Source organism: Alligator sinensis, unplaced genomic scaffold, assembly GCF_000455745.1.
Source record: "Alligator sinensis unplaced genomic scaffold, ASM45574v1 scaffold1269_1, whole genome shotgun sequence".
NCBI classification, from domain to species: domain Eukaryota; kingdom Metazoa; phylum Chordata; order Crocodylia; family Alligatoridae; genus Alligator; species Alligator sinensis.
The window spans coordinates 248,622-275,948 of NW_005843072.1; the positions used below are offsets into that span (position 1 = coordinate 248,622).

General features: G+C 40.3%; 1 protein-coding gene across 1 annotated transcript in view; it reads left to right on the top strand.

The window, feature by feature from the left end:
• BAIAP3 (BAI1 associated protein 3) overlaps positions 1-27,327 on the top strand; it is a 71,095-nt gene that overhangs the window by 18,922 nt on the left and 24,846 nt on the right. Inside the window, exons 5-20 of the mRNA XM_025193583.1 lie at positions 1,942-2,049; positions 5,502-5,561; positions 7,335-7,401; positions 10,450-10,666; positions 11,497-11,541; positions 11,719-11,796; positions 12,493-12,595; positions 14,760-14,867; positions 15,859-15,951; positions 17,620-17,723; positions 19,586-19,703; positions 20,592-20,716; positions 20,834-20,924; positions 22,176-22,232; positions 24,999-25,150; positions 25,937-26,060. Of these exons, the coding sequence (XP_025049368.1) occupies positions 1,942-2,049; positions 5,502-5,561; positions 7,335-7,401; positions 10,450-10,666; positions 11,497-11,541; positions 11,719-11,796; positions 12,493-12,595; positions 14,760-14,867; positions 15,859-15,951; positions 17,620-17,723; positions 19,586-19,703; positions 20,592-20,716; positions 20,834-20,924; positions 22,176-22,232; positions 24,999-25,150; positions 25,937-26,060 (1,650 nt within the window). The remainder of the gene's footprint in view (positions 1-1,941; positions 2,050-5,501; positions 5,562-7,334; positions 7,402-10,449; positions 10,667-11,496; positions 11,542-11,718; positions 11,797-12,492; positions 12,596-14,759; positions 14,868-15,858; positions 15,952-17,619; positions 17,724-19,585; positions 19,704-20,591; positions 20,717-20,833; positions 20,925-22,175; positions 22,233-24,998; positions 25,151-25,936; positions 26,061-27,327) is intronic.

Below are 27,327 nucleotides of genomic sequence, written 5' to 3' on the forward strand. Positions count from 1 at the left end.
GGCTGGCCTTTATCTGGTAATAAGGAGAAATGAGATGTCTGAGGTCCAATATAAAGTTAATAAAGTATTTTAAATCATTGTTTGCTATTACAGTGTTAGATAGTTGTGGTTGGTTTGTGTTTTTCATTAGCATTGGCTTATTCTCATTGCAAGAACCACCATTAAAGCACTCCAATATTTCATTGAACACACAACCAAAGGAAAGAGAACTAAAGAATTTAAACCTTAAAGACAAAATCCTAAGATTGGAAAGGCTCTCAAGGGTCATGTTGTTCAGCATCGTTCATAGACTCAAGATTAATTGCTCCAGAACTGTACTTGAGATTCCTATCCAGCCTTTTCTTTAAAACTTCCAGTGAAGGAAATTCAACAACTTACCTGGACAGTTTGTTTCATTTACCAACTGTTTTTGACGTTTTGAATTTTGTTCTGAGGCTTGGTCTCAATATGCCTTTCTTGTAGTTTAAGCCCATGGCCTGTTATCTTGCCCTCTGGTATAAGAGAGGATGATTTCTCTCCTCATTTTTGGCAGCATTTAAAATATTTGAAAGCTGCTATCAGGTTCCCCCCTTATTTTTCTTTTTTATGAGCAAAATATGCTAAGTTCTTTTAAACCTCAATCTTACAGGTTGTTTTCAACCGCTTTATCATCCTTCATAGTTTCATAGTAGCTAGGGTTGCTCAGGAGGGACCTGAACAGATCATCTCGCCTGCCCCCCTGCCACAGGCAGGAATGAATGCTGGGTTCACAAGACCCCAGACAGGTGATTGTCCAACCTCCTCTTGAATTTGCCCAAGGTAGGGGTGAGGACCACTTTCCTGGGAAGTTGGTTCCAGATTTTGGCCACCCTAACTGTAAAATATTGCCTTCTGATCTCTAACCTAAACCTATTCTCCATCAGCGTATGACCATTGTTCCTCGTCACCCCAGGTGGTGCTGGGGAGAAAAGGGTTCTGCCCATTTGCTGTTGATCTCCCCTGATGAGCTTGTAGGCAGCCACCAGGTCCCCCCTCAGCCTCCTCTTGCTGAGGCTGAACATCCTTGTTGCTTGCCTCTGGATCTGCTCCATTTTCTCTGTTCTTCTTAAAATATTGTACCTGAAATGGGACACAGTACTCCAGCTCAGGGCTAACCAGAAGTCATAGAATCATAGATAAAACCCTGCCTTGTATACAGTGCTTTTATTAATGCTATCCAAAACTGCGTTTTGTTGTGTGTTTTTGAGTTTTTTTTCTTCTTTGCAGCAGCCTCCCTTGCTGATTTGACTTGAGTTTGTAACCCCCAGATTCATCGTGGCAATGTTACTGCACAGCTGGTTATCTCCCATTCTGCAGTCTCCTAGGATTAGGGTTAGTGTATGACTAGTCTGTATCAAGAGGCCTGTACCAAATCCAAGAACCAGAAGACTCGGGCCCTGTGAGGTTTGAGCTGTCTGTCTGTCTGTGAGTTAATAATCTCTGTGCTGGGTCTGTTGGAGAACCCAGGCTTGCCACTCCTGCGTTCTAGCTGGGAGGCCCTTTGGGAAGCATTTTGCACCAGATTTACCTGATTCCTTACTACTTTCAACCTTGTAAGCATGTTTCATCATATACAACCTTGAAATATCATTTCTATCTTCCTGGGCAACCCCCTTGATGGAAAGTGTCCAATCATTTCACCTCTTTGAGCTTTTTTCTCTCTCTGATCTGCAGTCTACTTGTTCTGGCAATGGCTGGAGTGTAACATTAAGCTCCCCAAAAGATGGGGGAAAGCAGCTCATTTTTAACCCTTTAGCTGCTGAAATATCTTGGAGAGTATATACTCCATGGAAAACTGCTCGGGGTTTCTTATTGCTGGACTACAAATTACTCCTAATTTGAAAAAGATACAAATACTTTTCCCCACAGTGATGGAAGTTTGTTTGTTTTTTTAAATAAATATTGTACATACTTACTTTCTAGGTAGAAATGCTGTATGAAGAAGCTTTATACACTGTGGTTTATAGATCAGGAGTAGTATCATCAGAACATACTGCCAATGAAGATAAACTCTTTGAGTATCTGCAAAAGGTAAGGCAATATTCTTGACTCATTCCTGTTAAAAAATAAGGGGGATTTCTGTCAATAGAATAAATAAGACTTCAGGTTCACCACCTGAGCATGAGTGAGAATAATTAGCCCAACATCAACTTAATATAATTGCTTGTCTAATGAATGAGAGGGCACTTGAGTTTCCAGTATTGTAGAATGTGTCTACGACGTTCAACATTAAATATTTAGTGAGAGCTGCAGTTCTGAGAAGGTGTCCTAGAGTAATTCTGTTGACAGAGGTGGTACTCATGAAAATTAGGGCAGATATGAAGTATCAGATGCATTTTGCAAAATCCTTTTGTGAAATCAGTTTTCTTATGAACTATCATGTCCTTTGTGATATTTCTAGTCCACCCTGCCCTTTCTTGTAGCTCCCTCTCTTCTACCTCCTGACTCTCAACATGCTAGTGTACAGCTTTAGGTTGCAGTTTGCCACCACCTTTTCTTATTTTTGTTTCCCATGACTTGCCTTGGTCTCTTGTTCTTCAGTAGAAAATTCAGATTAGTGGTTGCATCTTTTGGTTTCCTGCATACATTGTTTCTCTGAACTCTAATGATTTCTCCGCAGTTCAGTGGACATTTATTCATTAGAATATTCATCCATGCACCAGCTTGGCTCGTCACCTACCAATTCATTTGCACTTGTTGCCAACCTCCCCACTTATTTGTCTGTTCACTTGCCAAAATCCTCAGAATTTATATGGCATGGACATTTAAAATAATTTTTTAGAGTCTTAGACTTGAAATACTAATTATAATTAAAAAACCCCTAATGTTGTGTTGTTGTTGTTGTTCACTGTTTCTCTGAATACCAGAGACAATTTTAGTATAACTGAATAATGATGATAGTTGTTGTTAATAATATTTAATTCAATAATCTTATGATAAACTTACATTTTGGATTTTACAGTCCCTGTTCCTTCCAAATGTCCATAGCAGTAGGTACAGTTTTAGTCTTTCTGAGAATTAGTCTATGTCCAGTGTTCCCTCTGGGGCAGCTGGAGTTGTTTCAGCAGAATACTCTTCAGGATTTATTTCTGATTCTGTGAGTAGTCCTCCATGGACAGATGGAAGTGAGTGGGACATGGCATTCCACATTTACCACCTGGAAATGTGCCACAGTTACTCAAATCCATTCAACCCGGGGAAGGGAAGCCCCTTGTCTTACATGCAGGTAAAGGGGCGGGGGCAGGGGCAGGAGAGGGTTGTCTTAAATTCAAAGTTTTCTGGTATTCGGGTCAATATAGTAATTCCGCACCACTGGTGTGTTCCAATTGATGGTCCACTCCTAGAACTCCACCACAGAGAGAAACCTGACTCAATGAAAAACATTGCAGCTTCTGAAAATGTCAGTTCTGTGAGGAGAGAGAGAAAGAGGTGCAGGCCCATTTTCCTAGGACTCGAGAGAACACTGCTAGGTCCTAGAAATCGACTGTTGAAAACAGCTTTTTCTTGTGTTGTGTATTGTTCTGAGAGTAATTTTCTGTCGCTAACTCCGGAGAGTTCTGTAGACAAGCAACTGGGCGAAGGTCCCCGCACGTTAAGAACACATTTTAGCGAAAGCTACATATGGAAGGGAGGCTAGGCTACTCGTCCATGAATTTTACAGGCTAGGCAGGAGCATAGTAAAGCCCTATTACAGTTGGTTTTTTGAGTGAGGTATAAACTTTAGAGACGTACATATGCCTCCATCCTCCATAACCAGTCACAGCGCTGAAAGTCTTTGTACAGAAGCAGCTTCAGGTATACTAGAAATCAAACCTCCTAATAGTCTCTTCCACTGTGGGTGAAAACTGTTCACTCCTCTTTTTGATGGTAAAGATCTGAACAGATTCATGCAGGATGGGTTCATCGGTGGCTGTTGACCATGATAGGGCTGCAGACTCCAAATTAGGACTTCCAAGACCTCTGAATGCTGGAAACTAGATATAAAGGGGCTGGTGACAGATGAGTCAGGCTGGGTCTTGCATAAATACTTAACATTCACTCTCGGCTTCTGTAAGATACAGGATACTGGGATAGGTGGGCCTGTGGTCTGACCCAGTCTGGCATATTTGCAAATTTAACCAGACTGGTTAATGTGTAAATCTTAGTTTCTTTTCTTCAGGCTTGTCACTTTATATTTTCACCTTCCTTTACTGCTGTGATAGCTGTTACCTTAAGAACCTGCTTTTCATTGTGGCTAGTTCAGATTTCATTTCCTCATATGTACTTGTGTGTTAAGTTTAAGTCTTGTAAATGTTTATTTGTTTAAAATTGTCTGCTGTCTTTTTGCTGTTTTTATTAACAATTGCTATACACCAGGATCTATCATGGTAAGTAGCTTTACGTGTCTTTTAGTGTTTGTCTTTCAACGTTAAACATTATTTTAAAATTGTAATCAAATCTCATATAATGATTATGTGCTTGCTTCCTAAAATTATAAAATGATATGCTCTGAATTGCTTTTTCTGGAATACAGTACAAGTATATTAATAAAGGGTTGGTTAATGTTAACTCTCTTGCAGAGAGGATTGGGGAAAAATGACAAAATATGGGAAGTTTTTTTTGTTTTGTTTTATCTGTACTTTTTATTGTATGACTCTGCAACCAACTAGCTATATTTGGAAATTCATTAAAATTCTGGTTTTATCTAAGGATGGAAAAAGTGATTCAGAGAGAGTGATAAAACTATCTTCTTTTTATCAAACTGAACCCAAAATAAGCCTATCTGATGGTGTGGGGAAAACTAATTTGGCTGTTTCTACACATGTATGTTTAAAGGTAGAGCTAATGCATTTTTTTTCTTTCTTGCTTATCCTTGCACTTTGTACTGCCTGGAAGCAGAAGTAATGGTATACCATGGAGGAAAAAAAGGCCATTTACTTGGTATTTCTCCCAACAAGAATTAAAAAAAGATACTAGATCTCTCATCAGACAGCTCATTCTTGTGACATTTCCAGCTTGATTCTTGAATCCAAACAAGTTCAGAGTTTCACATAGAACAGATTTGTGTGGGTTGTACAAACAGCTAATGGGACAATTAGGGGAAGACATGAGATGATCATCACAATTTATTATCAGATTTTTTCTGAACAGATGCAGTGATTGATACAGGCGGCATGTAGCAACCTGCTTGAGTTCCTTGGAACTTCCTCTGACCTTCTTGTCATATTAGCAGTAAATCAGAAAATAAGCCATAAGCTGCCTCTTATGCCCAGGCTATGTAGTGGGTCCCTGGAACCCACTTCACATTCTGTGGCAGAGTCACTGCTTACTAAAACGATGGGATTTTTGTAGTATGTACCCCCTTCCCCTACTACACATCTGGTTTTCAAGTTATTTTTATTCTTATTAAATAGAATAATACAATACAGTTATTAAAGAGTGGCCCTGGAGAGCAGCAAGTAAGTTGATAGCATAAAATAACTGATTTATGTTTTATATTTTAGGTCTTTGGAGTGAGTGTGAATGAGCATGAGGTTATTCTGCAGCGGATCAGGGAGACAAAGGTAACAAACATATATTCCTCAGTCTTCTAGGAGTATGATGGGCTTATTTGTGTCAGTTTAGCACAGGCTTTTCAGTTTTGTTTTTCAATTTTGATAGCTTTAATCCACAATTTTTGAATTCTGCTTTCTTATGGCAAGGGGATCTTATGGAGAATGAGATGTGGGCATGAAGAATTTTATGTTCCTACCCACTTGTCTTTAGGGACAGTTAGTACACATCTGTGCCGTAAGACAAACTTCTGCTATGTGAGATCGATTACGCAAGACAACAGCATTTATGTACTAATTTTAGTGACCAACAACTTGCCCTCTCAGTTATCAGGAAGATTACTGTCCATAACATCCTGAAGTAAGGAAAACCAAATGAAAAGAGAGTCGCAGATCCTTAGAAGCTAAAGATGGAAAATGGCCATCATGTTATTCAAATCTCTTTCCTGCTCATCATGTTCCCTATGCACTTTAGAGAATGCCTGATTTTCAAATTTCATCCTCTGTCTGGCTAAGTGGAGTGAGAATGGTACATGGAGTCTTATTTAGCTTCTCAGTTCTTGTCCTGTAAAGCACGTAGCATACAATTGGTATGATATTGAGTAAAATTATGTATAGTCAGCTCTTCTGGGCTGGGAGCTAGCTGCATTTTGACCTGCCTTTTGTTGTGGTGGTCCTGATCTGTGACTTGGGCTTTTACCCGCTACTGCAGAAAATGGCTCTGGAGAGAATCTTTGGAGAAAGTTGACAGGTGAGCTTTTTTGTGGAGTGTCTCTAGGTAGGCCACTTGAGGAGAATCCTGGATATTTAATGTCATGTCAGGGGATCAGAGCAATTGCAGAGACAGGGCTTTGGCAAGCCTTAGGGAAGTGGGTGGCCATCCTGTGGCGCACAGCAGATCAGGGAGGGAACAGGCATCACAATGGCAGATAAGGTGGGGAGGAGAAAGTAGAGGTTCAGCTCAGTCTGGGAGTAATGGGCAGGGAGCAGAGCAGCAGACCAGATAAGGGAATTGGTAAAGGTTCAGTTTACTGAAGAGCTTAATTAAATTCTTTTAAGTGTTACTGGCACATGGCAGAAAGATTTGGTGGGGAGAGACATTTATTTGCTTTCTTTACATTCTTCACTGAAAAGCAGCCAAGCCTCTGTTCACTTCCAGAGTGGGTATGTTGGAATTGTAAAAAATTAATTTTCCTTGCTGTTTGTGGTTTTGGGAGGTTCCATGGTTAGTGCTTTTCTATTTCAAAATTAAGCTCTGATATTTATCATAGTGCTGATAGTAACAGTAAGTTTCATGGAGATTCTGAACCCAACATCTGAGCCTCCATATCTTTTTGCAGTCATTTAGGATGTCCATTCACCTATTATTGGGTATTGATTGTTTATTTTGGGATAATATGGGGCAGTAGTGTATTTGTCTGCTTAAAAAAGAGGTTATCTCTCTAAATAGAAATGTGACTAGATCAGGGGTGGCCAGCCTGTGATTCCAGAGCCACATGCGGCTCTTCAGAAGTTAATATGCGTCTCCTTGAATCTTTTCACAAGCACATGGTGACCAGCTTCCAAATGGTTAGATTCTGAGTTGGGTTCAGACCCTGCGTCTATGAGGGACCCCAAATGGAAGCTGGTCACTGTGTGCTTGTGCAAAGATTCAAGGAGAGGCGTATTAACTTCTGAAGAGCTGCATGTGGTTTCAGAGCTGCAGGTTGGCCACCCTCGGACTAGATAAAGGGCTAGCATATTAATTTTTTTTCTAAATCAAACATTTTTCCTGTATTTTGTTAGGGTCCGGGTTATGCTTTAAAAGTTACAGTTGTGGAAGCAAAGAATCTTCTAGCCAAAGATAGCAATGGTGAGTTCTACTGTTTGTTTTGATATATATATGATGTCTTTCCATATTTTTCATTTGAAAATCTTTAGTTTAACAATGTTTTTATACATGTTAATCATATAGCAAATGGTGAAATCTTCACGGAAAATTCAGTGATTTTAATGGTCTGTACTAAGCATATCAGTTCATCCTGTGGAAGGATTTGATAGACAGAAGAAAACTGGATTGTGACTTCTATGAGGCAGGGTTTATAATTTTATCAATATGCATTGATGGCCTCCCCCACTCCCCAATATACACATTGTTATCCCAATCTTAAGACTATCCCAGGCACAACTGAAAGTACTATAGCTTGTATTCACCTATAACTCCCCCAAAGGGCATTCTTTCTGCTGTGATTTGATGGGGTGCTATGGTATACCAATTTCTCTTAGGTGAGTTTCCCATCAATATATACTCTGCAGTTAAGTGAAGATAGGGGAAAGCGTAGGACCACATAAACTGACCCTAGGTTTCTGTAGATTCCTGTTTCCCAGTGGAATCTTTGGGTAGCAATTGGTCAGTTTAGAACGGTCATATTCTGAGTTAGGTTCAATCCCTGCATATATGAGGAACCCCAAAATGTGGAATTCTTGATTTACCTTTTAATGGGACATTAATTTAGTCAGAGGACTAAATTGTAGACATCCTGTGACTAAGGATTGATGGAGAAAAAGAATCTCATTAGACACACTCTTCTCTAGCACTTGTACTGAGAGTTACATCACCCTCAACATCCTTTCTCATGAGTAAAACAGGACCTCTTCCATGTCCTTTTTCTGATGGCAGAGCACCAGAAGGACTTCATATTTCCTTGATGTCTCACTGATGCTACTCCTGTTTCTCACCCTTTCATATTTTACACTTGTTCTGCCAGACCAACCACTGGAAAAACTGGTGGGTAGTAAGTGGCCCACACAAATGGCAGTAGCCTGCTACTGCTGTGAGTCATTCCCTTAGTCAGTGTTGTAGCAGTGCATGCTGTGAATCTAGAGGTTCTTTGGTTCATGCTTACTGATGACCCATGCCAGAGAGATAGTACAGCTTCATGTGGTAGAATATCTTAGTTAAATTGTTTTAATTGGTTACAAAATAAAACAGTCTCCATTAAAGAACCACACGTTAAGGTCGGGTTGCAAAGTCAAGCACTCAGAAATTAAGACAGGAGTGTTAAGGTTGTTCATGTAGGTTTAATACTTCCTACTATGATTGATGATTATATCCTGCTTCATTCATTTTGTAGGATGGACAGTGCACAAAGTAGAGGGTTACAAGAAGAAAGAGGATTTTCTTTTTCAGTTAAAGCACTGGATTGGGGTTAGGAAAAGAGATGAGTTCTATCTCCAGCTCTGCTACAGTTTCCCTGTATAATATTGGGCAAATCTATGCATATGCACCAGTGGATAGAGTTAAGGTTGCACAGGTAACTTCAAATCTGTCTTTTCTAAACCTGTGAGCGCTTGATTTTTTGAGAACAGCTTTCATAATCCTTTAATAGAGTACTGTATGGACAACAATCTCTTTAACATCAACCAATTATGTTCCAAATCAAGATAACCAGTGCCTCCATTACTAGTCTTTGATGTACTGATGATTGCGTTGTATGTGCCCACTCAAGTGAAGAGTTCCAGATCACTGCTGATTGTTTCTGTGAAGCATATGAAGTGCTAGGACTTGCTGTCAACCTCACAAAAATCAAGATCTTTTACCAACTCACCCCAAACCAACCAGCTGCTGTTCCACACATTCCAATTAGAAGACAGTCTTTGGAGAATGTTGAGCATTTCTGATACCTAGGTAGCCGCCTTTCCCAAAAAAGGAACATAGATGATGATATTCACAGCATATAAAATCTTCCGGTGCTGCCTTTTGATATCTCTGAAATTGTCTTCTATGATCATGACATCAGGACCCAAACCAACTTCTTGTCTACCAGGCTGTTGTCATCCCCACCCTGTTATGTGGGGACAAAACTTATACAACATACCAGAAACACCTAAAACCTTGGGAATGTTACTGTTAGCAGCATCTTCAGAAAATCCTCCATGTCAGCTGGAAGGACAACAGAATGAACAGCAGTGTTCTGGCTCAAGCAAACACCACCAGCATTGAAGCCATGTTTATATAGCACCAGCTCCTTTGAACAGGACATGTCATAAGGATGCCTGACAGGTCCTACACTCCCAACTCACCGCTTTAGAGGTGGGCAAGAAAAGAGATTGAAGAAGAGACTGAAGTAGTGTGATATTAACATCAATATCTGGGAGACTTAAGTATGGAATTGTCCCAAATGATACTGTGATGTATGACAAGGCATTGATCTCAAACTCGCTTCACTATGGAGGCAGATAGACAAGAGAAAAAAAGGAAAAGAGCTGTGACCTGATATCACCAGGATCTACTCCTTCCTCCTGGAACTGTTTGCCATGTCTTCAGTCAAACTTGTAGATCTTGGATTGGCCTCCTCAGTCATCTACAGACTCACCAGTGACTTCCCCATTTACTGAAAGACTCATCTTTGTATTGGGAACGGATGCCGTTGTATGACTGGAAGGACAGAGACCAGTGTTTTCTGGCCATCCCCCTCCAGGTCTGGCACATTTCTTGCACTAGAAAAGGACTTGAATGGGGGAGGTCATTAAAGAGCAGGAATAGTCTTGACTGGCCTTGTGCTAGCCAAGGATTTTCATGCCAGGAACGTTGTAAGCTGTATATGTGCTGGGTTTTAGGACTTGTTTACACCAGTGGAGTGGTATGAAGGAGCAGTAACATGGGCTAAGAGATCTGACTTTATGGTGGCATTAGAATCGGTGATAGTATTCCTTTCCTCCCTAATGCTGTATTTCCTGACTTTTCTTTCACTGTACAGGCTTTATATTATCCTTTTTAATTTTAATATAGGAAAGTTTCTATGTAAATGCGCTGCACTGCAGGAGTTAGCATGAAACGTACATCTGACCTTTGTCTCTCATAGTGCAACGAGATGATGCCAAAGCAACAAGTGACTCCTCTTCTTTGCTGTTTGGACAGGTTTCAGTGATCCTTATTGCATGCTAGGAATCCTGATAGGACAACAGTACGCAAAAGAACCAGAAGAAAAGAAAGAAAGAAAATTTAGTTTCAGAAGAAAAAAGGAGAAGATGGAAAAATGGTCTAGTGTAAAAGATGCACTCCCAGCAAAGTATATCCAAGTCACAAAAGTCAAGAACAATACCCTAAACCCAGTTTGGAATGAGAACTTTCTTTTGTAAGTATGTTATGTAGTGTGCAGATACCTTACTCTGAATTAGGCCTTGTCCAGCTCTTAGAAGTGCCAGCTAGTTTCTCCTTTAGAGAATGCAGAATTATTCCTTATAGTATACCAGTTAACATCTGTTAAGTAAGTCAGTGAAGGATCAGGAGGTCTCCCAGGCACAGAGAATTTTTTTTCCATTCTTTTCCCCAACTTTAATATGATGAGCCTTCATCAAGAGGAATTACTTTCCCGTTTTTATTGATAAAGTCTTACTTCCTTGAGGAAGGACAGGTCTTACCAGAGAATGTGACACTGTTCTCATCCTGTCCCAAATAAATATTTTTTTCTGCAAAGCAGGTGCTCACCTTTTCATTTTGTCACCTGCACTTCAGTGCATTAAACTTCCATTTTTTGATTTTACTGTCTCAGTTTTGGTGTCTAGCGAATGCTTCCTGCATTACAAGGACAGTAGAACATTTGTGTTATTTTGAAGCCGTTCTGAGCAATAATGACATAATATTTTGTGGCCAACTCTGCTGTTCTGTTGGTTATTGCTTAACTTAATGTTTCAGCTATAAAAAGCCAATTTTATAGTGGCTTTGGGGAATTATGGCTGAGATTGTAGGGTAGAGAGTGCTTTATATCTGAGAGATGCTGAGGGGCCTTTAGGAATACTTAAGAAGCCTAGGAGGCATCGCACAATAGGCTGTGGGGTGGGCAGGCGTTATACCTGCAGGAACTTGTGTCCACAGGGCTGTACAGAGAAATTGTAACAGTTGGAAAAAAATTGAAAATGGTGCTTTTTCTTTCTGTAACTGAACACGAGCTCTTCTTTTTTGCAGTGAAATAGACAACACTTCCATGGACCAGCTGCACCTGGATATCTGGTACAGTTTTAGTATGGCTACATTTCTCCCCTCTCGTAAGGGACACTAGTCATTTCAGTGGACATGCAAGACAGTTACTTTCGCTAGTGAAGCATAAAAATGCATGTTTCCAAGGCAACGGTAGAGCAGCTTCCTAGGTGGGTAAAACTGACATGCACTTTCTGTTCTCTATTTCAGGGACCATGATGATGATGTATCAGTAGCAGAAGCTTGTAAGAAACTGAATGAAGTATCTGGCTTTAAGGGAATGGGCAGGTACTGTAGAATGGAATGGAAACTCATGCTTCTATTGAGAAAATCTTTAAAAAACATTATAGTAGGGAACTATTATACCTTCTGTCTCATCACTTTTGATTCTGTATTCACCTGACTCTTGCTATGTTCTGTGGTACACATGGAAAAAATTCAGCCAAGTTTTCTAAGCAGTCTTCTAAGAGAGAGCCCAGAGGAAAGCCATGTGCATGAGAGAGCTCAGAGGAGAGCCATGTGCATGATTAGAGGTCAAGAGGAGAGGCTGAGAGGCAGGGGACTCTTCAGCCTGGAGAAGCAAAGGCTCAGGGGTGACTTGGTGGCAGCCTATAAGTATGTAAGGGGTGTGCATCAGGAACCGGGAGAACATCTGTTCACCAGGGCACCCCAAGGGAAGACAAGGTCTACCAGTCACAAACTGCTGGAAGACCGTTTGTCTATGAAATTATGACCGTTCTCCGCAGTCTGTTTTTTGAGCTCTGAATATGACTCTAAAGTCTTGTTGAAAAAATCTTTATTGGCAGTAGAGTATTTGCATCACTAGAGATGAAGTGAACAACACAGGTCAGTGTTTTCTGTGAGATTTATTTGGATGATAAGTCCCATAGAGCAGACAGCATGTCATGTCTTCCTTTGTGTCAGCTATTGATTAGTAATGAATCAAACAAAAGTTTAATTGTAACCATTTACTCTTTTCACTAGGTATTTTAAACAGATTGTGAAATCAGCCAGGGCTAATGGAACAGCTGGAGCTTCTGAGGACAATGCAGATGACTTCCTGGGCTGCCTTAACATCTCTGTTAATGTAAGTCAATAGCAGTTTCTGTCTGAGTTATATGTATAATTTCATGTGTGAAATGATGCCTGTCATTTGATCGGAATATTTAGAATCACCTGCAAAGTTTATTGAGGAATTATCATGCACATGTGGCTGAGATAAATTAGTGAATAGAACCAGTAGCTCTCCATCCTTTTCAGTTTTATTCAATTGTGAATAAAATTTGATTGATACTTTTTAAATCAAGGGATTTGTACATTTTAGGCCATGAGGGACCATTGTGACTATTCTTTTCTGAACTTATTCTTGTGTGAACTGTAGCATCTGTCTCAAAAAAGTTTCACAATCTTAATCTAAAAATTGCCAGTGATGGAGAATCCAGCACAGCCTTGGGTAAGTTATTCCAATGATTGACTACCCTTGTTAAAAAAAGAAATTATGCATTATTTCTAGTCCAAATTTGTCTACCTTCAGAGTCCAGATTGTGTCAGACCTACGTCTGCTAGAAGAGCCCTCTGTTACCAGATATCTGTTGGTAGATTGTGCTCAAGTGACCACCTACCTTACCATTTGATAAAATAAAGAGGTTGAGCTCTTACAGTCTTCAACTAAAAGGCACATTTTCCAGTCCTTTAATCGTTCTTGTAGCCACCTTAAATTCTAATTGTGCGGGCCGGGAGTGGTCCGAGGCTTTCGGGGGCGCACGGCGGGCTGTGGCCGGGAGCCCGCAACGGTAGGGCGGGTACTTTTGCACGACGGACTAGAATTAGGCACGGACTCGTAGCGGTTAATTAAAGATTGTTTTACTTACACCGTAGGTGGTCGCGGTGCAGGCAGGAAAAACTTTCTTGAGTTGCAGTTACAGACAAACACAAGTGGAGTTTGCTAGGCTCCACCGAAGACACACGCACGGAGTTTGCTAGGCTCCGCAAAAACAAACACGACAGAGCTCTGGATACCCTTGACGAGCGCGCAAAACCGTAGATACGTCTTAAGAATTTAACGAACGAGACGGGAAGAGGTTGGTGGTTGATCAGGCTGCCGAACTCCTCTGAGACGCACACAAAGTTTCTATTACTCTGCCGCGTGCTCAGAGTCCCCACGAGATGGTTGTGGAGTCCTCTATCACTTGGGCGGAAACTGCTCAAACCTCTTATACGACTAGCAAGCCAATCGCTAGCCACCACGTGGGAATAATTTAGAAACAGCCAATAGTGGGAAACAAATTTACATACGGGTGGTGGGAACTCCTTTGCACCAGGGTTTTCTCTCTGCAGCTGAGAATTGCACCGTGCAAAGAAAGCTCCATGTGTCGGGAAATACTTCTGCAGTGCCGATGCGCACACACAATCATTGGGTCATGACACTAATATTAGAAAAAAAGGTCTAAATTCTCCCTAGTGTAAAGCATCCTATCAGTATATCATAGTACAGCATAAGTACAGCAAAGCAGTTGTGTTTTATTACAGACTGTAAAGCAGTTTTATTGAGTATACTTGTTGTGCCACCTGATGCATTAGGGCAGAGCTTATCAGTATATTTGTTTTGGAAAGGATTGGTGGAAAACTGGGAGAGAGCAATTTAAATGCTGATGGCAAAATAAATTTGGTTAATGCTTTTGCAGATGTCTTTAAGTACTAAGGGGTATGCATCAGGACCTGGAGGAACACCTGTTTACCAGAGCACCCCAAGGGATGACAAGGTCTAATGGTCACAAACTCCTCCAGAACCATTTCAGGCTGGACATAAGGAAAATTTTCTTTACTGTCCAAGCCCCCAAGGCCTGGAACAGACTCCCCTCAGAGGTGTTACAAGCACCTACTCTGGACTCTTTTAAGAAACCTTTGGACACTTATCTTGCTGGGATCCTTTGATCCTAGCTGACTTCCTGCCCCTTGGGCCTGCTGGACTCGCTGATCTTGCAAGGTCCCTTCCAGCCCTAATGTCTATGAAATCTATAAAATTTAAAGATGCACATTAATAATAAAAATAAAAATCATGGTGTCATGTTATTTATGGACATTTTGAAGAAAAAATTTGTTTTCAAGGTACATGAGAAAAGCTTGGAAAAGGACTGTTCTGGAAGAAACTGCTGTTAGTGATCTGTTTTTTTTTCCACTGATGGTATCTATCAGGCTCATAATGGGTTCCTGTTAAATCAAATTTTTTTATGGCATATTTTGGTTTATAGGAGATTCCTGTTGGTGGTCTAGATAAATGGTTTAAATTGGAACCAAGATCTAGTTCATCTCGAGTGCAAGGAGATTGTCACCTCATTCTCAAACTGGTTATAACTCAGGTAAGAATTGATGTATAAAAACCAAGGGGGAATTGTGCTTGAGTGCTAGTTTGAAATTCTTGGTGTTGTATATTTCATTAAGTATTTTACGGCTTTAAACACACACACTTACTCAAAATTAAGGACATTTAATATCATTTTTAACAGCATGGGGTCTTATCTTTAAAAGTGCTGAATAACATTTTCTGCTGGAATTGGTGTGTCAAACCCTTTGCTTTAGCATGTTGTATTACTGTGGAAATTTAGATGATGAATTTGGTAGTGATTATTTCCTGTATGGTTGGGATAAACTTGGGCAAGCTTTTGAATGTAATACGTTCTTCTTTAGATGTATTGCATTCAAACATATTGCAATACACTTGGTGTTACATGTGGTTGGTTCAATAAAAGATATCACCCACAGAAATCCTAGCCCTTTAGAAAGTGAATGCTTCTTGCAGTGCTTGGTTAGTGTATTATAATGCTTGGGCCATCCTGTTCCAAGTTAGTCCAGGGCAACATTGTGGGAAAAGGCATACTGACTGCCCTGAGGAGCTCTGTGTGCTTTTTTTTTTAAATCAGGGAGACATCTCACTGGACTCTCATAATTTGTCTAATATCATTAAGTGGTAATAGCTAAGGGCTGTGTATGAGCACTGCTTGCTTGAGACATGCAAGGGAGGCACAGGCTTCAAAAAATCTGATTTGCCCCTTGCTACCTGGCCTTTCAACCAGTCAAACCTGCAGTCACATGTGGGCCACTCCTGTCTGGCTGGTGTAGAGCAGTGTAGTTTTTATGGATGTCTAGCAAGTTTGCTGGAAAAGGCAGTTGGGGGAACATAAAATAATAATGAATTTGTACCAAATTTGGCAATGTTGAGATTTGTCTTCCTTACAGGCTTTCTTTTTGCTTCCTAACGAACCTGTACTTTATTAAGCCAAACCAAGACTTCATCAGATGAGTATTAAAATAGATTAAATGTGTTATTGCTGAATGATGTTTCTGTTACAGAGAGAGACATTATTATGCAAGAGGACATCAAGCTTAATAATGCATGAAATGCTACTGAGACAGCTGCTGCAATATGAGCATCGACAGAGAGAGGTAAATACCCAATTATTTAATGCTTGAGAGTCCTTTTGTTTGCATTGCTATTTGAGCACTGATTAGAGCAGAACCATCTGTGCTTCTTAACTAATTCCCATTTTACCTGCTATTCTTTCATTATCTAGTTATACTTAAGCTATTAAATTTTGTCAAGATATCTCCGTTATAATTTTTAAAGGAATGCCAGATGGCATAACTTTTCAAAGGATTTTTCTAAGTTAACATGTTTTATGTGTAGTAAATAAACTTATGTAGAAAAAAAAGAACCCATTAAAATAAACCTTGCCATAATATTATATTTGCCCAAATCCCTGCTGCCTGTTCCATCCCCCCACTCCCCCAGTGCCTGCATGTCCTGGCACCTGCTCCCTTCTTGGTGCCTGGCCCCCACTACTGCCTGTACTCCCAGCTCCCTCCTGCCTCTGCCCATCCCTTCCCTGCCACTGTTGCTTACGGTCTGGCTTCAGCTCTGGCTGTGGTATGGCTTTAGTTCTGTTCCCACCCAGAGCACAGAGCTGTGGCCAGGCCACGGAACCAAAGCAACCACATTCTCCCTGCCCTGGGTGGGAGTGGGACTGGAGCCCTGCCAGTGGGTAGGGAGTGGTAGGGGGAGAGGGTGTGGGCAGCAGATGGGAGAGCAGAGATGGCTGCGGGGCATGCAGCAGCTATGGCTCTGACCTCAAGTCAGAGCCACAGTCAGAGCTGCAACAGCTGCCTGCCCCCACCCGGCACTTGAACCCAGATAAGGGGCTTTTTTCTCCATGTTAAATAGGGGAAGAATATCTTGGCTTGGATTTGAGTAGATACAGTAATACAAATCAGTCACGAGGCAGGGGTCTGTTACTTATGGAATTGTTAGAATTAAATTTTAGAAGAACTTGCGTAGCAATACTGTGTCACAAATTACTTTCCATAAAACAAGGGAAGTAATGGATAATGGGGACAAAACCTAATGATTACCAAATCCGGAAAAAAATATAATACATTAAGTGATATCATTACATGTAAAAGAATGTTCAAGAATGATCAAAACACAGTATTCGCTCTGTACATGCAAAGATGCCCTGATTGGCTCATAGATAAAGGTGCTGTGGTGACTGTGAAATACAAGCATCCACTCGCTTGGTGTGGATTTTATTTATTTGTTTGTTTATTTTAATGACTAGGGCAAAACATTTTGGCTTGGGTCCATGCAGCACAGCTTGTGTGCTCTGTACGGCCAGGAAGTGCTAGTTTGAAGATACATTGCTTTACACATCACAACATTACTTCTCTTACGTTCTAAGGAAAGAGGAGAGCCACTCCATGTAGATAACTGTCTCCTGATGGCCAATTTAAGAAGCACCTGGAGTGCCTGCATCAGAGGCGGCCACACACTTTTGTCCCTTGTAGAAACAGGTTGAATGAGATTAACTTAATGATACCCAGGAAGGGGGAATGGGATTTTTTGGAAACTGTCTAAACTAGACATTTTGTCTTTTATGCACAGGTATACTGTAAGTCATTGCTTGAACTTCTTAATGGAATTTAGATTACAAAAAGTAATATGTAAAAATCCAACCATGAGAGACCACTGTCTTTGCTTTAAAGTATTAATGAAAGCCATCTCAAGAGGTCTTGAAACTTGTTAAAGCTGCCACTCACATGGTTAAATTATTTTTACAGCCTGATTATTACAACTGGAAAGGAGAAGTGAGCAAATTTGCTTTTACTGTGATTTCTCACCATCGAACACAGACAGACCTTTCACCTTTTCAGAATGCTGTGGTGTGAGTATGGTCCATCAATCTAATTCCTCGTATTTTACAAGGTTGATTCCAAGTCTGCCTTTATTTTTCTTCAAAAAGAGCTGTAAAAATGTACTTGGCTTACCATATTGACTCACATACCACAAACATTCTTCCCCCCCTCTAGTTTTAGGAAAACTAGCCATCCAAAATTGGGGTGTGTTTCTTAAATGAGGAAACTTATTTCCACACCAGAATGGAGGCATGGAGAGGTTGGAATGACTGCCAGGAGTTCTGCTTCTCTTGCCAAAAGCTGCTGCTGATTAAGCAGTAGCTGTGAGAGGTTTAATGACACTGAGTGGAGGACTCTGTCCCTCCTGCATGTAGTTGGGAGCATTCAGCCATGATGAGCCCATGCTGTGATTGGTAAGATTCTTGTATTAAAAAAAAATCATAATTCTGCCTTCTCAAAACAAGGTTTGTGCCTCATTCAGGGGCATGTGGCATGCAAGTAAATGCAGTATGTGCAGAGCTAATTTACCATGTAATTGGTAGCTGACTTTGTGCTTGTAGTATTCTTGTTCATGCAATAAAAATACCAAGTCAGAAATTATTTTAGTCAATTTAACCCTTTGGGTCCTTTCCTTGGTTATTTGATTCTATTGTGAGGTTTTATAAGGGCATTAGCAGTTGAAGGTCTTTATTGGGAGTATTCAATTTATAATCAGGAGAAAAACTCTTTTCCCTAAAGTCATACATAATCATAGGAAAGTGGTAGTGGAGTAGACCTCATGAGGTCATTTAGTCCGGTCCCCTGCTCAAGACAGGATCTTCCCTGACTAAACCATCCCAGTCAAGGGTCTGTCCAGCCTGCTGTTAAAAATTTCCAAGGATGTGGATTCCACAACTTTTTTATGTAGTCTGTTCCAATGTGTGACCACCCTCATAATCAAAAACTTCCTTCTGATCTCCGACCTGCATTTCCTTTGCTGCAGCTTGAGGTCCTTGTTCCCAGTCCTATCCCCTATGGCCATAGAAAAAGCCAATCTCCACCGTCTCTGTCATTGCTCTTCAGGTATTTGAAGACTGAAGAGCCCCCTTAGTCTTATTTTCAGACTAATTAACCCCAGGTCTTTCAGCCTTTCCTCATACGCTATGATTCCCAAGCATCTAATCAATTTTTGTTACACCTTGCTGGACTCTCTCCAGTATGTCCATATCCTTCTTGAAGTGTAGGGCCCTAAACAGTTCTCCAGGTGAATCCTCACCAGTGCTGAATAGAGTGGAAGAATCACTTCCCTTGATCTACAAATGACACTCCTGTTGATACGAACCAGTATACAGTTGGCCTTTTCGCAACAAGAATACACTGGTGGCTTATGGTCTACTGTAACCCCCAGGCACTTTGCTGCAGTATTGGCTAGTCATTCCCTGTCTGGGGACATGTAGTTGACTTGTAATCAGAGTGGCTTTGCACAGTGGGTGGCTCTGGTGCAAGGTGGGCTGGTGCTTCTGACCCTGCTGCTGCTGCCACTTGTTTGCTGCCTGCTTGTGGGAGAGGTGATGCCTTCTCCCCAGCTGCTGGGTGGCACAGGTAAAGCCCCCCAGTTCTGCTGGCTGGATCTGGTGGTTCCATGGGCTATATGTTGCTGATACCTGCTGTAAGGAGGTGGGCAAAGATCTTGTTTCTTGAAATATTAAAAATTGGACTGGGCTGAACAGTTAATCAGTAAACATACAGAAAGACACTAGCAAGTAGGAGGGATATAGTTAATATTTCCCACTTCTGGACATTATGATTCTATCAGAGATGTGGATATGGGGCTAAAAAAGAAAAATAAATGTTGACAGGGTGAAGGAAATTGAGTTGCTAATAAATTTGTTTCTCTTTGTATAACACTAAGACAATGGCAGACATGTAGCAAACTCCATCAGAAATGGAACATGGACTATTCTTACCTTCTGGAGCTCTTAAAACACATTGAGGAACAATGGGATCCTGCTGTTCTTCAGAGAGAGCAGGTGAGTATATCAGTTGCAGAAATTTTCCATCTGAACGCAATTTAGAAAAGAGAAATTTGTTAACATTAAGCACGAAAGAGGAAAAACACGGAGGCGTGTCTCTCCGCTGTCCTGCACCAAACTCAATATAAGTAAAGATCGTAGGTCTACAAAATACACTTTTTTTAACCTAGTTTTGACCAGTGCTATTAGCCAAATGTCGTTTTCCTGCAGGTTGTTTTTCCTAAGGAGGAGTGACTGATGATGAAATCACGTAATTGTTTATTTTACAAAGAAATGTCATGCAATTCATTTCTCTGAAAAAATAAGTATGTTGTTGTCTACGAAAGTTTACCCCTCTCTGAACCAGTTAGTCTCTAACCCTAACCCTGCCCTGCCTCCTGCCTGACTGCAGATAAACAGTTAACCACCTCTGAAAACAGAAGGAATCAAAGAAGTATTGTTTGCTCATGGCTTCAAGCCTTTTTTGGGGAGTACTAAACTCCAAAATACTCTTAAATAGCCTTTTTCTCAGGGTTGTGCTACCAGTTTTTCTTCAGTAATGTAACTAAGGGCAGCACCGTAAGTGCTGACAGGGGGTGGGACAGGGCACAGAACAATATCAGTTGCTGATGCCACTGCACCAGTGGCACCAGCAGCCAGAGGTTGCCACTGCCCCCATGCATCACCTCTGTTCTGAGCACCAGCTGCTTTGTTACACCTCTTGTCCTTCTGTCACATTCTTCCGTGCCATTTTCTCACAGCTCTTTTGTTTCTGCTGTTTTTCTCTCAGACACTGGGACAGTGCATTTCCAGTTCTTCAGTAACTTAACTCTTTGTTGTCTGTATCAGTGCGTCAGGAAACCAACTGGGTTGCTTTTATTTTTATTTTATTTTATTTTTTTACAGGAGGAGAACTTGGCTGAAAGTTTTAATAGCTTTGCTGAACACTGTCTCTTGCAGTTGAGGAAATTAAGGGAGATATTCCCTGTTGCTAACAGCATTGCCATTGGGCGTTTGGAATTCTTATTGAGGTATGGATCTTTTTGATAACAGTTGGAACTCACATTTACTTCAATTAGTATTAGGTACTGGTATACCTCTGCTTCTGAATTGTCCTGGGTTGCATTTTTCTCTTATTTCTTTCTTAGGTGTCTCAGTCAGATCTATAGCATGCAGCCTTTCCAAAGTGTTTGCCCCTTTCATAATGAGCTTCATGTAGAAATTGCAACTGCTTTAAAGGTATTTTACCAAATTTTTTTTTCTCTTTCTTTAGCTTGGTGAAAATATGATTTTTTTTTCCTAGCTGACATATGGAACAAATTAGGATTTTAATGGGGAATTATCAGTGAATATCTGTATTTCTGTTGGGTCCTCTTGGGGTGAAATTCAGTATTTATACCAATGATGGGGAAATAAATATTTGCTGATTGAGATACCTCAGAGTTGGTGGAGCATTATATAATGGGAAAAACAAGCCATTTGGTACAGAGCGATCTGGAGTCCTTGGTAAAAGGATACAATCAGAGGATATGTGTCTTGTTACAATCAAATACCAGGTTGTCTGTTTATGGACAGGACTGTAGGCCATATTGGCAGGAGGATTGTAATATGAAAAGTAGTAGGGTGGTCTCTGGTGATGACAAATTGAGCGTGAGTTCCTGAATTACAATCATGCACAACAAAGTTAGGGACTTATCCCCTTCATCTTGGGGGTCTGATGTACCTGCCACTGTCTGTCCTGGTTGCTTCCAAAGCTACCATCACTCCCTCAGGACTGTCTGGAGTGAGCCTCAGTCAGTAGCAGTGCAGGTATGTGGCCAACTTCCATCACTCAGCAACGGTCCTCAGTCAGGACAATTTCTGCAACGTATTTAAGTCTGACAACTTCCAGCTTCTAGGTGTTATGCTGAATGTTTTGGCAGAGTCTCGGTGATCTTACTCAAAAATTAAGAGAGTTCAGTAAGGCCTCAGGGGTGCCAGAGGCCAAGGAAGGGTTTGTAGAATAGAAGCCACAAGGACTTGGTTATGGGCAACTGGCACACCCCTCTGTCAACAGGAACCTGCAACCAGAAAGGATGTAGTTCCAAATGACAGGTTGCTACAAGAAAATCTTTCAGTACCTTCAGAATCTCAGTGAATAGCACTGGCCTAAACTTAAGCAGACAAGAATTAACAATTGCTTGTACTGCCATCAGAGACTTTGCTTAGGGCTGTGGAAATTTATCCACAAGGAAACGAGAAGTTTCCTGTCATCAGGAAGAACTCTGTCATCTACTGAAATTGTAATTAGTTGGCATGTACTGTGAGTTCTTCAGACATAAATACGGTGACAGTTACTTAAGGAGCAACGCTCTGTTTTTTTGGTTACACAAATAGAACTCCTTTGACATCCATACGATTGAAAAAGTGCAACTGAAAGTAGTATTTGGTCTTCTTTTTGAGTTTGGGGTTATAGAATATCTATAGCCGGTCTCTTATACCCTGTTTCAGAAAGGTACGCTGGAATGGTATGAGGAAATGCAGATCAAGGAAAGACTCAAGAGAAAGGTGAGAAATAGAATTAAAAAAACAAACAATACTGGAACTTTAAAAATGTCTTAGTTCTTGTCTCTGACTGTTTCCTCAGTCCTGCTTGAAGCCAAGAGGAGGGAGGATGTTTTGGGGACTAAAGCATTGGCCAGAAAGCCAGGGTATTTGGATTCTGTTCCTCACCCTTGCAAGATCTTCCTTTCTTGACCTTGGTTAGCTCCTTTCATGTTCTACTTCTCTACTTCCAAGGGATGTTATGAAACTTAAATCAGTAGATTTGTACTGTAACGTTAAGCCATGGTCCATTGATGGAGCAGAACAGATATAGGCTGCCTGGCAACAGCACTGGGGAAAGGATATAGTAGACCAGGGATATGCCATGCCTCCAGGACCATCAGTGAGGTGTAGTTGCTGTTCCTGGGTAGAGAGACAGCGTGACACACATCCCTCCTTGTGTACTGGGGAAACATGGCTCTGCTTCCCCTCGTCTCTCAGTGAACTTTCTGCAGCGGCTCTTGCCCTGTGAATTTTTTGTATTCTTTGCAAATTGATGAGATTCTTTGTAGTCATTGCCCATAAAATGTTACAAAAGTACAGAATAACTTTAAGTGAATTAGGATTTTATATGTGTGTGTCTCTTGTAAAGTTATTTTGTTTCATCTTTGGTGAGGGATAAATTAACTAAACATGCATGATCAAAACTAAGCAGAATTCTCTTTTTGTTAAAACCTCGACTATTTAATATTGGAAACTATGTAAACATGCTTATTTGTAAGATTTAGGGGTTGACAATCTGATGATGTGTATTGGAAAATTAAGCTAATTCAAGGTTTGTAACAGTCTGCCCCTTCATAACATGTCATGATCATGGTTAGTAAATGCCTTTATTTCTTGTAACCAGTCTTTACATTTTGGAATATATTGCACTTCATTACACTCAAATGTAGAGAAATGCTATTTTTACACTTGAATTGGGGACTGAATTTATTTTCAGGGCCAACTGAAAGAAAAACCTGTAACTGACACCTTTGTTTGTTTCAGAGTGAGACTGAGCACCTTCATAGCCTAATAAAACTAGTGGATGCAGTTCACAGAGATCTACAAATGAGCCAAAGTGTCTATAATAAACTGTTTGTCAGGTAGAACCTAAATCCTTCACTTGCAGCATGTGTTTGTGAGTCTGTTTCTTTAGCTCATAATATTCAGGAATTAAATCCGTTTTGGTGATGCTAAGCATTTTGCCCCTTCTGAAGTTTCTATAGCAGCACAGTGTTCTTCATTCCCAGGTCATTAAGTAGAGAAGAAACCTAATTCATTTTTTGGTAGATGCTCTGTGTTTGTCTCAGAGCTTCAAAAGGCAGTAGCAGAGGTCTAGCAAGATACGTCAGTGCTGGGCGCAGAGGTGGGCTGGGGGGGGGGGGGGGGGGGGGCAGGGGAGGGGGAGCAGCATCTCACCTGTCCCTGCTCTCTGTGCTTGGATGGCTGCTGTTACGGCTCTTGCCTGCCTGGTGCTATGCCCAGGCTCTGCAGGGCTGCCCCTGCTGTCAAAATGACTCCTGGGGCAGAGGGAACCCTATTGGGAGCCCCCTCCAAGTTGGCACCCAGGGCTGGTGCCCACTTGCTCCACCCTAGTTACGGTATTGGTCACTAGCATTACATAATGATAGCCTAATGCTGAATGATTGGTTTAAGTATATGGGGACATCAGTACTAAACAGAAATGTAGAAGGGTTTGTCGATTAACCAGTATGAACCTCCTGGTCTAAATATGCTGAACATTGCATAAAATAAAATGTTTTTAATTACTTCTCCAGTAGTTGTGTTTTAGCATGACTTCACTTTGGGATTCTTTTTCACATGTCTTGTACTACTGGCAAACACCCTTGGCAGATAGCTGTCAGTAAAATTCTGCCTTTTCACTGATGCAGTTTTTCTCTTTCACACTCAGTTCTGTATTCAATTCTTTTATAACTGCTATGAATTCCTTTTCTTTAGTGATACAGATGAATATGGCCCATGTAGGTTCTTTCTAGGTATTCAAATAAGAGAGTGGTAGGATGTCAAAAATATATAGATGGAAATTTAATTTAAAAAATACAATCTTTTTTATTATAGTGTGAAGATTTGTAGGTCTAATCATGCAGCCACTCAGGCTAATGGGAGCAGCTTTCTAAAGCTTATACTTTATGGATTTTTGTAAAGATGTTTACGTTGTTGATTTATAAGATATTATAATTCACAGAATACATGATTGTATCCAAATATGTGAATATATGGGGGAAAGGACTAAATTTGTTTAAGAATGGCCTTTCACAGTTCTTTGGCAGGGAGTAACTGTTTTTCCCACTTTTTTGTAGTATTGTGAAGGTAGACTTGTTTCCTATTTCCTATTGGCAGCTAGACAAATTGGTAAGAGTGACATGTATGTCTGCATTGTGTATGTAGCTGCAGTTCTTCTTCGGGTGTCATTTCAGAGTTAGTTTTTATTTTATTTTGCGTTAATTTGCAATCACCACACAGTAAGGTAGACAATTTCAAGCTTCAGCAATGTCCATAGTTGTATATTTGGCTTTGCTTTCTGTAAATCTTGGCTAAGCTTTGCAGTATCATGTGGAAAACCTGCAATAGTCTTTCTTTTATTTTCTGTTTCTTCTACAAAAACTTTCAAGATATAAATTAAACAATTTGGTTAAACATCCCTTTCATTGTACTTGACCCTCTTCCAACAGAGCTTGGATTTCTTAATGAGAGAGGTTGTTTTTTTGTTTTTTCAATTCACAACAGGTAGCTGACGATGTCAGTGTTGCTATGGAAGAAGTAAATGTGAAGCTGGAACAGGAGGATTGCAAACTGAAACCTTACATTGGAGAACTCATATTTGAACTTCATATCACCTTGAATGAAATAAAAGGTTTTCAAGAATGTCTCCCTTTGAAGTAAGTGAAACTGTTTCCTGCTTCATCTTGATGTAATTTGTATAGTAAATCAGACCACGCCATGCCAAGCAGCTGGGCCTTAGCAGTTTTGTCAGAATAAAATTTTTAGAATGCTTGGGAGAAATATCCCTCATGGAAATTTAAGGATATTATTCTTGTCTTACCCTCAGTGGATGTAGAGAACAACTGATCACCATCCACTGTATAACAAACCTATTTGTATCAAATATACCTTCTGACTTCTTTCCAGACTGTATAGTCCACATTCTTTCAACTTTTCCTAATTTGCCATGTTTTCTGGCTCTGTAATCACTTCTTTTGCTCTCCTTTTGGACTTTCTGCAGTTCATCCATGTCTTTCTTGAAGTGCAGTGCCCAAAATGGGACATAGTACTACAGGCAAGGCCTCACTGGTACTCAACAGAGGAAGAATTGCTTCTGTTTATTCATATTAGTATGTTGTTAGCTTTTTTTGCAACAATGTGATCCAGAGGCAGCCAGCAACCCTCTATGCATCCATCCTACTTTATAGAGACCTTGCATGCTAGGATCTAAGGGTGGTAGGAAGTGGGGTGCGGTTAAGATGGCTCCATCCTTTTTATTCTGGGCTGGACGGGGTGTACACTCCATCCCAGCTGTCTCCGGTCACTAGAAAGTTCTCCAGCAAGTGTACTAGATATGTACATACCAATACTGGAATACATATATGGACTGCATATCTTAAAGAACATACATTATTGTGCAGGTGAATTACCTTTTAGAAACATTCTCTCATCTTTTTGTATAGAGACAATAAGTCTTTGACCCTATCAGGATTTCATGAGTTGTTCAAAATCCCAATCCATATGTTGTTGAGGACATTACATGAAAAAACATGCGAAAGAATACAAAAGGCAGTGCAAAAAGACAAGGTGAGTGTTATAAGTAATAACAACAGACTGTGCTGTTTTTCACCCTGTTGGTGTTTGTATTTTTGGGGGTTTTTTCTGGTTTAAGACTGATACCCATTTACAAACTAGTCTAAAGTTTGCTTTATGTCCCTTCCATTAACTGCTCTGGAATTGTGAGTTTTCATGACAACAAAATATGCCAGGCGGCATGGTGAGAAATCAGACTCTTACAATACTTCCCTTGACTAACTGGTGGTTTCAGACATGGCAGAATTTCTCTCTTGAATAAATCACAGAATGATTCTTCAAACTCAGTACATTTCTTCAAACTCATTTACATTTTTCTCTGTTTTGCATGTTGTTGTTGGGTATTACAGTTATTCTGTGCAGCCATCAGTGTAACCATTTTTCCAGCTCTGCATAGTCTGGGATGCAAAGATTAAGTTTTCCCTTTGCTTTTTCTTAGCCATGTGCTTCTCTTTAAAAGAGAAAAGCAGTCAAATGCAAATAGATTTTAAGCACATAAGAAATCTTTATAGTCATTCAGGCTGAACTGCCAGGTACAGGCCAAATTCCTGCATTCTAGATCTTGTTGTTGAATTAGAAAATATTTTTTACAGAGAAAAATTATTCTGTCCCTAAGTGACAACTGTTTTGCAACCCCTTGATTTCACTTAGTATTGTTTTTTGCTTCCTCAGAGGGGAAAAAAGGGAATATTAACAGTATTGGGGAAGAGGATAAACAGTTTCTGTGTTGCCTTTGGTTGCAACTCCAGTGTTTGTAAATGTGCCTTTTTTTTCCCTGCCATTCCTTCAATCTGATACCTCCTATGTTGGCGAAAGCTGCAGCATGGAGCTAGCTTGAGGCACCTCTTGTTACTAGAGCTGCATTAGACTTCTGCTATTACACACAACAAAAACTTGTATCTCTGTCTTAGGTTTTTTTTCCATTTTGTTTGTTTGTTTGTAAAACAAAACTGTTCATCTCTTTTAAAGGTGGCTTTTCTTTCACTTCAGACAAACTCATTGAATAATTTAGTTATATCTGCACATAATTATTGAGTGTTTTAAAATTCTTGCAATTAATAATATTCGCAACAAATTATTTAGCCAGTTGTCTTCCCATTTCCATTCAAGTCATTCCATTATCCCTGTAGGACCTTGGAGTGGAAGCTGAACATTTAAGATTTGTCACATGCAGTTTGTTCTTTTGCTTTTTTCTTCCCAAGGAGAAAACTGCGTCCTCGGGATAGTGTGTGTTATTTTTGTTTGTTTTAATTAGAGGAAA